The sequence below is a fragment of the Microcaecilia unicolor genome, chromosome 6 (genome assembly GCF_901765095.1).
Source record: "Microcaecilia unicolor chromosome 6, aMicUni1.1, whole genome shotgun sequence".
Taxonomy (NCBI): domain Eukaryota; kingdom Metazoa; phylum Chordata; class Amphibia; order Gymnophiona; family Siphonopidae; genus Microcaecilia; species Microcaecilia unicolor.
In genome coordinates, this window is record NC_044036.1 from 143501323 (window position 1) to 143514739 (window position 13417).

General features: G+C 45.9%; 1 protein-coding gene across 3 annotated transcripts in view; it reads right to left on the reverse strand.

Annotated features, from left to right (window-relative positions):
* Positions 1-13417, reverse strand: part of PLXNB1 (plexin B1) — a 188082-nt gene that overhangs the window by 84658 nt on the left and 90007 nt on the right. For all 3 annotated transcript variants that reach the window (XM_030205759.1, XM_030205761.1, XM_030205760.1), the window contains exon 3: positions 4120-5257. In XM_030205759.1, coding sequence (XP_030061619.1) covers positions 4120-5247 — 1128 coding nt within the window. In that variant the 5' untranslated portion in view covers positions 5248-5257. The remainder of the gene's footprint in view (positions 1-4119; positions 5258-13417) is intronic.

A 13417-nucleotide genomic window follows, 5' to 3' on the forward strand; every position in this document is an offset into this window, starting at 1 on the left:
ACGAGCCGCTCTCCATGGAGTATATGACACTTGGCGACACAGGAGCGACTCCCCCCCACAGATGCTAACCAAGGCTGTAACAATAATAGAGGGGGCCACCCTGGCATTAAGAGCAGGGAGGGCAGAAGAAGAAATTGCCCAAGGTCACTGCAACAACCCATTTCAGGACGGGCCTGTGCCTGTGATGGAGGAAAAGCTTACTGCTGCTCATGTGTATTTTTCCAAAGCAAGGGGAGAGCAATTCTCTAAAGTTATTTCTCCCAGTAATTAAGCTATTTTCTGCCACATTAGACTGGACACTATTTGGACTTCAATCTTTAGTGTTGTCGTTCCCTCCCTTTGGAACCACCTTTGTGTTCAGAAGCCATTTATGTATTTATCAGGATTTATTTACCGTCTTCTTGGAGGAATTCACTCAAGGCGGTGTACAGCAAGAATAAGTCAAACATAAGCAATAGACAATTACAGCAGTAAAAATATTCAAATAGCAATGCAAGGTATGGCACAATATGCTAATTACAATGTCAATGTGGTTTATAGAATTCTAGAAATTATCCCCCAGATTCTGTATATCGTGCTTAGTATTCCACGCCAAAATTCCATAACAACACAATGACTTAATTGGCTTAACAAGCTAATCAGCGTTGATAACAGCACTTTACAAGCAATAATGAGCACTAATTGGTAATAATTAGAATTTAGGTGCACAACTCGCTAAGCGGATTCTGTAATGAACGGCACCTAATTTCTAATTTGCGCAGTTCAAAAGGGGTGTGGTTATAGGCGGGGAAATGGGCATTTCATGGGCATTCCAAAATTTACATGCTTATAGAATATGGCCCAGTGTACTTAAATCTATGCGCAGCGATTTACGCCATGTTTTCGTTGTTGTAAATGGAGGCACATAGTTTTAGGTGCTGGGATATCAACTAAGCGTGTTCTATATACTGCACCTAAATGTAGGTGTTTCTTATAGAATGCGATTAGGCGGAAATGTTTACTGCACAGATTTTTTAAGCGCCTACCTGGGAGCAGGGGCATAGCCAGACTTCAGCGGGAGGGGGGTCCAGAGCCCAGGTGAGGAGGCACATTTTAGCCCCCCCCTCCCCGCTGCCACCACCACCAACTCTGACCTCCCCGCTGCCGACCCTCTCGATCCCCCCTCCTGCAGCCAACCCTCCCACGGCGACAGTGGGGGAGGGTTGGCGGCGGGAGGGGGGTCGAGAGGGTTGTCGTCAGGGGGGTCCAGGACCAATTCTACAGGGGCCCAGGCCCCCGTGGCCCCACGTAGCTACGCCACTGCCTGGGAGACAATTCCATGGCTCACCAATGCTCCGGCTATGTGTACACCCTCCTTACAGTTAGGTGTTATGGCTCTTATGCATGACCTTATAGAGTAGTGTCTAGTACACAGAGGTACCTTCCCATAAGTTAATGATGTTTTTGAGATACTTAGGGGTCCTTTTACTAAGGTGCGCAGAAAAGTGGCCTGCGTTGGTGTAGACACATGTATTGGATGCGCACAGGTTCAGTTTTCAGCACACCTGAAAAAAAAGGCCTTTTGTTTTGGCTGGAAATGGACATGCAGCAAAACGAAAATAGGCGCGCGTCCATTTTGGGCCTGAGACCTTACCACCACCCATTTACTTAGCGGTAAGGTCTCATGCATTAACTGGGCAGTAACCCTCAGCACGCGTACACCACTGATCGCCACCCAGTTAGCGCCACTCGGTAGAAAATAAAAAATATTTTCGTACGCACGTATCGGACAGGCTTAAAAAATGGAATTACCATCTGAGGCTCGCAGTAGCTGGGCGGTAGTTTCAAACTGAAGTGCGTTGGATGCGCGTAGGCGCCTACGCACCTTAGTAAAAGGGCCCCTTAAGTTGTGCCGCCTTATAGAATTGCCCCAAATAAGGGAAGAAGGTCTTACCAGAGATTTACAACTCCCCTTTTTGCACAATGTTATTACTCCTTGGAAATGTGTTCAGGAAATGCTGAGGCAAAGGGAGGTGTGGGGGGGGGGGCTTCGAATGCGTAACGGAGGCTATATTCTGCTCTCTCTATTCTCACCCCTATATCTTGATTTGTATTTTCCACTTCCTCTTTTCCTCTTACTTCCTCTCCTCCATTAAATGTTACTGTTTTATTAGTATTGTGAACTACTTAGATAACTGTCCAGCTTATTTTCGAAAGAGATTGCCAGCCATCTTCCGACACAAATCGGGAGATGGATGGCCATCTCCTGAACCCGGCCAAATCGGTATAATCGAAAGCCGATATTGGCCGGCTTCAACTGCGTTCCGTCGCGGAGCTGGCCAAACTTCAAGGGGGCGTTTCGGCAGGGTAGCGAAGGTGGGATGGGGCGTGGTTTCGAGATGGCCGGCTTCGCCTGATAATGGAAAAAAGATGGCCGTCTCTGACGAGCATTTCGCCGGCTTCACTTGGTCCATTTATTTTCAGGACCAAGTCTCAAAAAAGTGCCTCAATTGACCAGATGACCACCGGAGGGAATCGGGGATCACCTCCCCTTACTCCCCCAGTGGTCACCAACCCTCTCCCACCCAAAACAAAAAAAAAACTTTTTTGCCAGCCTCTATGCCAGCCTCAAATGTCATACCCAGCTCCCTGACAGCAGTATGCAAGTCCCTGGAGCAGATTTTAGTGGGTGCAGTGCACTTCAGGCAGGTGGGCCCAGGCCCATCCCCCCCCACCTGTTACACTTGTGGTGGTAAATGTGAGCCCTCCAACCCCCCCCCCCCCAACCCCACTGTACCCACATCTAGGTGCCCTGCTTCACCCATAAGGGCTATGGTAATGGTGTGGGGAGTGGGTTCTGGGGGGGATTTGGGGGGCTCAGCACCCAAGGGAAGGGAGCTATGCACCTGGGAGCTAATTAAAAAATTTTTTTTTATTTTTAGAGTGCCCCCTAGGGTGCCTGGTTGGTGTCCTGGCATGTGAGGGGGACCAGTGCACTACAAATGCTGGCTCCTCCCACGACCAAATGCCTTGGATTTGGCCAGGTTTGAGATCGCTGGCATTAGTTTCCATTATGGGCGAAAACCAATGCTGACCATCTCAAACCCGGCCATCTTTGACATTTGGCTGGCCCCAACTGTATTATCGAAACAAAAGATGGCCGACCATCTTTTTCGATAATACGGTTCGGGACCGCTTTTTGCGGCACTAGCCATCTAGATGGGCGGCGCCGTTCGATTATGTCCCTCTGTATTAATTAGTGGTGTAAACTGAAATACGCTTGAAACTTGAATACTAGTGTGGGAAAAAGTATGCCTACAAAAATTGCCAATCTATGTTACTCATTCTTAAAAATTTTCTAAGAAGAAAGCATGACAAAAAAAATTTCAGGATATGGTCTATATTTGCTTAAAAGGATGCATCTCTGTGCTGGTAAAATGAAAAGCCTGAGTTGATGGACTCCCTGATGCACAGACCTTCGATTTCACAGAGACTATGAGCTGGAGGTGAAGATGATTAAACTATGTAACAAAGGACTGCTTTTTATCATTCACCATATCAACTGCTTACTGCTGAACATCAGCACCAAGACAATAAGTTTGAACATGTGAAAGGGGCATGCATTCTTCTCCATGTGCAGGCTCTTACTATGCAGAAAAGTTCCAGGTTAATTTATGCATACAGCTACATTTTTGGAAACACTCATGTAAATGCAAGCCTCCCTCACTCAATTCTGGGAATGTCTGCACTCAGTCAGGGTAAAGTTGTATGTTTGTATTGTCATGCAAATTTCAGGCAGGAAGTTATACAAAAGCTTATTTCTGCATCTAAATTAGTCACTGAAGTGCTTTGCAAATTGTCTTAATTCCCTTCTTCTCTACTGATGTAACCACACCTCTGGACCTGCCCTTTTTACAACAAGCCAAGTTTATGCATCTTGTGAAGTGAAGCTACAACATTTATTAGTCAGTCAAGACATTTTAACCAACGAGGTTTAACCAGTCAACTCTCAAAGTTAGCTGATTAAACATTTTGGAAATCAACCCCATATGGTCAAGGTGACATCTATCTTGCAGTAGGATATAAGTTCAGAAGCAGGTTGATAAATACAGATTACCCACAGAAAAGAAGGCTACTTACTGATGGCAGCTGGACACAGCTTGACTTCATATCGTACTCAATGTATGCGACCTCCACCCCATCCTCTGCTTTCCCATCCTTGGTGTAACACAAATCTCTGGTCCGATTAATCAGGCGGTCCACTTCCTCCATGGTGAACATGCAAAAAGCAGATTCCTGTTTACCAGACACTAATTGCCATGTGGAGAATACAGCAAAGAGAACTTCTCCCCAGGTGTTCAAAAAGCCTTGTGCAACCTTGGAACCGGGATATCCAACATAGGCTGCCTGCACCAGGTTGAAGTTTTTATCTTTGCTCCTGCAGCTCAGAGGTAGCTCCACATAGGAGTAATAGTGAGAGTCGTCAGGACAGATGCGTGAGATGTAGGTTTTGTACTCTCGGGAGTGGGCTTTCAGGTTGCGGCGGTAGAACAGAAAGTAGACATTAGAACGATGGGTAAAGGATTTAACGAAGTGGTGGTTGTACTCAGAAAGACGTCCCACTACAGCCAGTTTGGCAGTGTCCTCATAGGAGAAGATGGAGTGAGACTCAGCTCCCAGTACGTCTCCCCCTTGCACTTCCAGATTCCGGGTGGTGATAGGAGAGATCCCACCTGCCCCTTTGCTGGTGTACCCTCGTCCTACAAATAAGAGGGGTGTACCGTCTTTTGAATGGCCTACCAGTCCCACAGTAGTAATATTGGGGTCATTTGCAGCCACATATTGAGTGTCCACCGGCCTTTCTGGTCGAAAAAGAACTTTCTTGATAGACTGCAGGCTTCTCTTCTCACAGATTCCTTGGTGGACACTACCACACACAATAAGCTCCTCCCGCATTTGATTGACCAGTAACAGCTTGTTGTGATTGTCTGTATTGTAAGCTTGTGGGCAGTCCAAGGCTGAAACTGGGGGAAGGCAATCCTTACTATCCAGAACTGGCCCAGTCTGAACCTTGTCCTCCACTCTTAGATCTGACGTTAGTTGAAAGAGAAAGTTTGTGGCCCCGAGATAAAGAGTCCCCATTTTGGGGTCCAGGGTCAAGTGGTTGAATCTTGTATTGTTCTGAGAAAAGGTAATGTATGGCAGTGCCTCTGCGATTAGTGTCCCCAGGAAACAGATAGCAGGAAGGAGGAGAGTTCCCGGAGGCATGGTAAACACTCTGGAAGACAAGAAGAGAATGAGAGGCTGTTACTGATAATGGAGCTTCCTGCAGTAGGAATCAAACAAAAGAGGACACCACTGTCTTCATATACTCTAAAACCCACACAGAAAACTGTTCGTCAAACAAAAGAGGCCCAATGGGGAGGATAGGTTTTCCCAGGTAGATTGAATGGTTTGAAAACTGAGCCCCTCAGAGCAACTTAAAAATGCATGCGGGATTCACAACCTTTGCACTCTTTGCTGCATGTAGGGGAAAGTTATTAATGTGGACTACTGATAAAACAGGTTATTTTACTACTAACATAGACCTAGTTACTAACAACTGGGGTTAACAGTAAAATAACACAGCTTAATGGGAGCCCATGCCGATAACTTTACCCCTGAAAGGACTGTCCTGGGGGTGTGCCTGATTCAAGAGGGGGTGGGGGTAGGGATTAAGTTCACATGCGGAAGTGAATTTATACATCTCCATGCTTGCTTTGTCCCATGTCCCTCTACCAACAGAAAATGTAAGTGAATTTCCAAAGAAAAACTAGGCAGGTAGTTTCTCTTTGAAAACTGCCTGCAGGATCTACAGGCAAAAAAAAGTGCCTGGATTTTGTGGAGTGAAATTTTGATCAAAAATAATGTATATGAATTTGAAAGGCCAGTCCACGCAAGTTTTGCCCCATGACTTACGCACACATCTGAGAACTACTCCTTGCTTTCCGTCTAGATCAGTGTTGCTCAAGTTGGCCCTGGAGCACCAGCCAGTCTGGTTTTCAGGATATCCACAATGAATATGCATGAGATAGATCTGCAACCAATGGATTGGCTTGGGGTTCACTGGTCTAGATTAAGCACCATTTATTTATTTATTTATTTATGCATTACTGCATTTGCAGGTTAGTAGGAGAAGCTTGAACTGTATGCAGTACCTAATCGGAAGCCAGTGAAGTGACTTGAGGAGAGGGGTGATATGAGTATATCAGTCCAGGCGGAAGATAAGACGTGCAGCAGAGTTCTGAATGGACTGAAGGGGGGATAGATGGCTAAGTGGGAGGTCAGTGAAGAGTAGGTTGCAGTAGTCAAGGCGAGAGGTAATGAGAGAGTGGATGAGAGTTCGGGTGGTGTGCTCAGAAAGGAAAGGGCGAATTTTGCTAATGTTATAGAGGAAGAAGCAACAGGTCTTGGCTATCTGCTGGATATGCGCAGAGAAGGAGAGGGAGGAGTCGAAGATGACTCCGAGGTTGCGGGCAGATGAGACGGGGAGGAAGAGGGTGTTATCAACTGAGATAGAGAGTGGAGGGAGAGGAGAAATGGGTTTGGGTGGGAAGACAATAAGCTCGGTCTTGGCCATGTTCAGTTTCAGGTGGCGGTTGGACATCCAGGCAGCAATGTCGGATAAGCAGGCCGATACCTTGGCCTGGGTTTCCGCAGTGATGTCTGTGTGGAGAGATAAAGCTGGGTGTCATCGGCATAAAGATGATATTGGAAACCGTGAGATGAGATCAGGGAGCCCAGGGAAGAGGTGTAGATTGAAAAAAAGAAGGGGACCAAGGACAGATCCCTGAGGAACTCCAACAGAGAGCGGGATGGGGGTGGAGGAAGAACCATGAGAATGTACTCTGAAGGAACGGTGGGAGAGATAAGAGGAGAACCAGGAGAAGACAGAGCCCTGGAACCCAAATGAGGATAGTGTGGCAAGAAGTAAATCGTGATTGACAGTGTCAAAAGCGGCAGATAGGTCGAGGAGGATGAGGATGGAATATTGGCCTTTGGATTTTGCAAGGAACAGGTCATTGCAGACCTGAAATAAGAAGACAGAGTAGCTTGAAATGTACCTGAGTCCTGACAGTGCCTTCTGCCCCCTACACTCGACAGAAACGGCACTATCTAATTTCAGGGTTATGGAATATTAAGCTACAGCTGTGGTTAGAAACATTTGGCCAAGTTATTGACTAGGCCAGTTTCAGCTCAGTGTATTTAATCCTGGGGCTTCAACATGTAAGCATTTCCTGCTGGCACCATTGTGAGAACATAAATGGCTAGAATGATTCTGGTATATTAGGCAGTTATCTTCAATATATCTTGCTAGGAATCCTAGATATACAACACTTTCAAACTTATTCGGTCCTAGATATGTGTAATTATTTCTTATATACTTGTCTCAACCGTATTTTCCACTTTTTCAATTTGTTCAATTTTTTCCAATTTTTTGCTTCAGTAGTGCTCATCTACCAATAATTATTTTTGGCAGTTTATTTAGCACCAAATTCTTCATCGACTTTTTTTGCAATCATTTTGATTATATTTTAGTACTTTAAACACTTATCTTTATAGATAGTCAGACTGGGGGCTCAAAACTGTCCAACATGCATGTTTCGCCAGCTAGGCTGTGTCAAGGACTTCCCCCTTCACCGTTTTCAGCGCCAGCCTCGCTACATTATTCTCGGGATCTTTGCAGGGGTAATCCCGAGAATACTGGCCTGAAGCTGATCCTTCCTTTTTCTTCTGACTCCAATCCTCCTCCTGCCCCCAGACTACTTTGATCCCCCTTCCCCCGGACGGCACTCCAATTGGCCTCCCAGCCCCTGATATCACTCCAGTTCCTTTCCTGCCCCCCCACCAAGTCACAGCAGGCCCCCACAGGCCTATCTGAGGAGGCCTGGTGGTCTAGTAATTGTTGAGCAGGAATGAACCTCACTCGCTCCTGCCCCTCGCAGTTCCTGATACAAAAGGGCCACCGTAAATGGTAGGCTTGCAGTACTACTGCTAGGGGTCAACCTCTAGTGTATGACATGCATGCAATAGGACAAAACCCGGGCTGGATCAGTCTCTTTGGCATGATGTGGTTGAGATGGCAACCTTAATTACTAGAGAAGGAAGATACAAATCTCTCTGGCTCCAGTAAATAATTCTCCTCTCATACCAAGCCCTATGTGGGCCTACTGCTTGGAAATCATCATTTTCAGCTACCTGAAAAGAACATGTACGGACAGGGAAAACCAGTAATGACAGAGAAAACATCATTTTTTCAGGAGGTGTGAGAGCCTGGAGAGTCAGGTAAAGCTCCTCACTTTTGTGAGTGCTTAATGTTGGTTGCAAGGATTTACAGACAAAAAGTTTCCTTCTGTCGTCCTCTCGATGCATGCTTGAACTTAGTCTTAACAAAGGAGCTGCCTTCTGCTTCATATCACCCAGGTTCAAAACATCTAGACATTGGAATCTGGCTTGCAGGTAAATCCAAAGCTGTAATTAAAGAAGTCTGTTGTGTTATAAGACTAATTACAGCCTTACTGCTGGAGAGATTGGTGCTGAGAGCGCTTTTTTTGTGTGCAGTGCATGGGGGGGGGGGGGGGGGGGGGGGAGGAGGGGCAATGGCACATCTGGAGTAACAAGGGGGTGGTCTTTGTAGATTTGCATAGAATTCCACAGCTCTCCAAGCTAATATAGCAACCAATCTTCAATATGTCTATTATAAGAGATTGTAAGCCTGCAATCCTTTCTCACTTGGGATAGAGTGGTGTAAAACGAGTAGAAGTAAATTGATTTTTTACTCGTTCCAAAAGTACAAAGACTCGAAGTTACATGGAAATACTTTTAAAACAAATAGGAGGAAATATTTTTTCATTCAAGGAACCTGTATCAGTGATCTTCACTAACGTTTAAGTTGGGGCCACTTTGCATCCAAATGAACTGAAAAAGAGTCATCAGATATTTTCTTATGTGGGGTGACAACACTGCTAACCAGTGTACGTCAATGACATCCACCCCCCCCCCACCCTGCCTTCAAACTGTTCATCAGGCATGTCCTCAAGGAGGGGGGCATTCCCAAATACATTCTCTTTGTCTATTGAGAAATGCCTTGTCCTTCATGCCTGTGGCTCTTCCTCCCATCTACTTCCCCCTTTCTGTCGTGAACTTGGGTAGAGAAGCAAAGTGGAGAAATGCCAGAATGATGACGAGGGCCACCATTGGTCCCCGGGTCTTGCATTGTCCATTTAACTGGACAGGAAAGGCCACCGACCCTTGCGGAAACAGGAAATGAGGGTGGGACCAGAGCTGAGATAGAAGGGAAGGCTGAAGCGCCGAGCCTGCTCACCTTTCACTGCTGCTGCCGGGACTGAGCGAGGTGAGGTAAAATGAGTTTTAAATTCTGGAAGGCAGGAAGGCAAGGACAGAGGACTCTTGAGGGAGAAGAGGGCGGGCAGGTCGGGCTGGAACTGGAAGATCTGACGGCAGGGAAAATATTGGGGGTGCTCGAGCACCCACAGCACCCATGGAGTCAGTGCCTATGATGCAAATTAATTGAGTGTACCCTGGTCTTTGTACTTTTTGAAAGAGTGAAAAATCGATTCACTTTTACCCAGTGCATTTTTTCTAGTGAAACGGTGCCGGTACTCAAATGCTAGGCCACCCTTCAGGGACTGAGTGACCCATCCCACAATAGCCAGGCCCCTTGCAACCAGTCACAGAATTTATGACAAGACAGAATTGGTGTGTAGAGCCTGAGCTCTTTCATTAAAACTTGGGGACCATGGGTCAAATTTAGCAGACAATGGAAAAGGTGCCGGTACTCAATACCCCCAAGTACCCCCTCAAAAAAAGCCCTGCTTTTACCCGTTTTACACCACTCAGGATTTTATAGACCTCAATCATATCCTCCCCCTCCACCTCAGCCTTCTCTTTTCCAAGCTGAAGAGCACTAACCTCTTTAGCTTTTCCTCAAATGGGAGGAGTTCCTCCCCCTTTATATAATTTTGGTTGATCTTCTTTTAACCTTGTCTAATTCCACTATATGTTTTTTGAGATATGGCGACCAGAATTGAGCACAATATTCAAGGTGAGGTTGCACCATGGAGTGATACAGAAGCATTATGATATTCTTGGTCTTATTTTGCATCCTTTCCTAATAATTTCTAGCATCCTGTTTGCTTTTTTGGCCGCTGCCACACACTGAGTAGAAGATTTCAGTGTATTATATGCTAACTCCTAAGGTAGACCCTAACACTGGGTAACTATGATTCAGATTATTCTTCCCAATGTACATCACTTTGCATTTGTCCATGCTAAATTTCATCTGTCATTTGGATGCCCAGTTTTCCAGTTTCCTAAGGTCTTCCTGCAATTTTTCATAATCCACATGCATTTGAGCTTTGAATAGTTTTGTGTCATCTACAAATTTAATCACCTCACTTGTCGTTCCGATTTCCATATCATTATAAATATGTTAAATAACACCGGTCCCAGTACAGATCCCTGTGGCACTCCACTATTCACCCTCCTCCATTGAGAAAAATGACCATTTAACCCTACCTTCTGTTTTAGGGGGAATGGGGCTTGATATACCGCCTTTCTGTGTAACTACATTCAAAGCAGTTTACATAGTATAGACAGGTACTTATTTTGTACCAGGGGCAATGGAGGGTTAAGTGACTCAACCAGAGTCACAGGAAGTTGCAGTGGGAATCAAACTCAGTTCTCCAGAATCAGAGTCCACTGCACTAACCACTAGGCTACTCCTACACTAGCAACATGCCATGTAGAAGCCTGCCCTTGCAGATCACCAATGTGGCCGCACAGGCTTCTGTTTCTCTGAGTCTGACGTTGTCAGACTCAGAGAAACAGAAGCCTGCACGGCCGCGTTGCTGATCTGCAAGGGCAGGCTTCTACATGGCATTGTAGATTCTGGGGAACTGAGTTCGATTCCCACTGCAGCTTCCTGTGACTCTGAGTGAGTCACTTAACCTTCCATTGCCCCTGGTACAAAATAAGTACCTGTATATACTATGTAAACCGCTTTGAATGTAGTTACACAGAAAGGCGGTATATCAAGCCCCATTCCCCCTAAAACAGAAGGTAGGGTTAAATGGTCATTTTTCTCAATGGAGGAGGGTGAATAGTGGAGTGCCACAGGGATCTGTACTGGGACCGGTGTTATTTAACTTATTTATAATGATATGGAAATCGGAACGACAAGTGAGGTGATTAAATTAGTGGAATAGCAACATTCCATGTAGAATCTTAAATAGTAGCAACAGAATCTCAATAGTAGCAACATTCCATGTAGAATCGCAAATAAGGAAAGGGAACTGGGACTTGACATACCGCCTTTCTCAGGTTTTTGCAACTACATTCTAAGCGGTTTACATATATTCAGGTACTTATTTTGTACCAGGGGCAATGGCAGGTTAAGTGACTTGCCCAGAGTCACAAGGAGCTGCAGGGGGAGTCGAACCCAGTTCCCCAGGATTAAAGTCCACTGCACTAACCACTAGGCTACTCCTCCGCTCTGGGATGTAACAAAAGCATGAAAGGTAATTCTGTAACTAGACATGCAGTTATGTGCGTCTTGCACGTGTAAGTGCACGGAAAAGGGATGCTTACAAGAGTTAAGTGCACTACACTCTATTCTAGAAGACAGCATGGAAATGCTATAACGCACAACTGCAAGGGGAGTGTACATATAGGCAGGGCATATGCGTGTCTCCAAATTATGCACACACCTTATAGAATATTACAGGCTGTGTGCATTGCATGGCTGACATCATAAGAGCCAACTTTTCAAAATGATTGGGGGTGCTAAACTCAATGGAAATGAACCTTCCCTAGACACAGTTAAGGAGTTTGTTCAATATTGGGGGCGCTCAAGCACCCACAGAGCTGGATCCAATAGGTGACGTAGGCCAAACCAGTCAACCCTGGAATCGTTAACATCATCCAGTGTTTGTATCACAAAGGGAAGAGACCAGACTCCCTCCCCCCCCCCCCCCCCCCCCCCCCCACTGCTCTTGAAGGCCCCCACGTTTTCCTGGGGGGCTGTGTCAGCCCGTAATTTAATCCTAAGTATTCAGCCCTTATCTGTTTAATTATTTCCAGAAGTGCCATTAGCTCATTTAAGATCAACCCTAAAAATTGTTGCTAAATGCTGTGAGGATCCTGCAAGAGCATTAACAGTATTTTAACTTCCAAACCAGAGGCTTTAAAGCATCCTTGCCACACACCTGCTCAAACTGCTCCACCAAGACTAAACGTGTTCACCTTATTTTGCCTCTGTGACTCTGTATTGCACATAACCTCCCACTCTCTTTCTAACAATTCATAAAACAGTATCTTAAGACAGTGGTTCTCAACTCAGTCCTTGAGGAACACCCAGTCAGTCGGGTTTTCAGGATATCCATGCACAATGAAGATAGATTTGCATGCACTGCCTCCTCATTGCGGATATCCTGAAAACCGGACTGGCTTTCTGTGCCCCAAGGACTGGGCTACTACTACTACTAATCATTTCTATAGTACTCCTAGATGTACGCAGCGCTGTGCTGGGTTGAGAAGTTCTGCTTTAAAGAATCATTTTTGGAGGGGGGAGGAGGGAAGTTTTTGTTCTAAACATGGCTGCCAGTGCACACTTCTGACTTCTCCAGTTTCTACCCACACCCTTACTTCTGCACAGTGGCCACTAAAGCATAAAGAACAAAGCACATCTGGATCCAGAGATATTGCACATAAGAACAGAGGAGGAACCAGTGGCTCCAGATCGAAGCGAACACACCAGCTGTTGGCAGAGATGTCTACTGGTTCTATTTCCAGACACATGGATTGAGTCCTGGTTTTTACCTCATCACATCTACGGACTTGTACCATGGCCTCCCCTAAGAAATGAAAAACCAGATCTCCATATAAACAGTAGGGCATAACCAAGACTGGAACAGTCTGTACGGAAAGACGTGGAGGGGCATAATCGAACGGGGCGCCCAAGTTTTCATGAGGGCGTCCTCGCAGGATGGCCCCCGTGAAGGGGCGGGGAAACCCGTATTATCAAAACAAGATGGGCGTCCATCTTTCGTTTTGATAATACGGTCGTGGACGCCCAAATCTCAACATTTAGGTCGACTTTAGAGATGGTCAACCTAAATGTTGAGATGGTCGTCCCCGGTTTTCGGCCATAATAGAAACCGAGGACGCCCATCTCAAAAACGACCAAATCCAAGCCCTTTGGTCGTGGGAGGAGCCATGGTCCATCCAGTCTGCCCAAGATAAACTCATTGCATAAAGTATGATGTGATACTACATATGTATACTTGATCTTCATTTGTCCAGCCATTTTCAGGACACAGACTGTAGACATCTGTCTGGCACTGGCCTTGTTCTCCAGCTACAGAAGCTGAATCTGTCG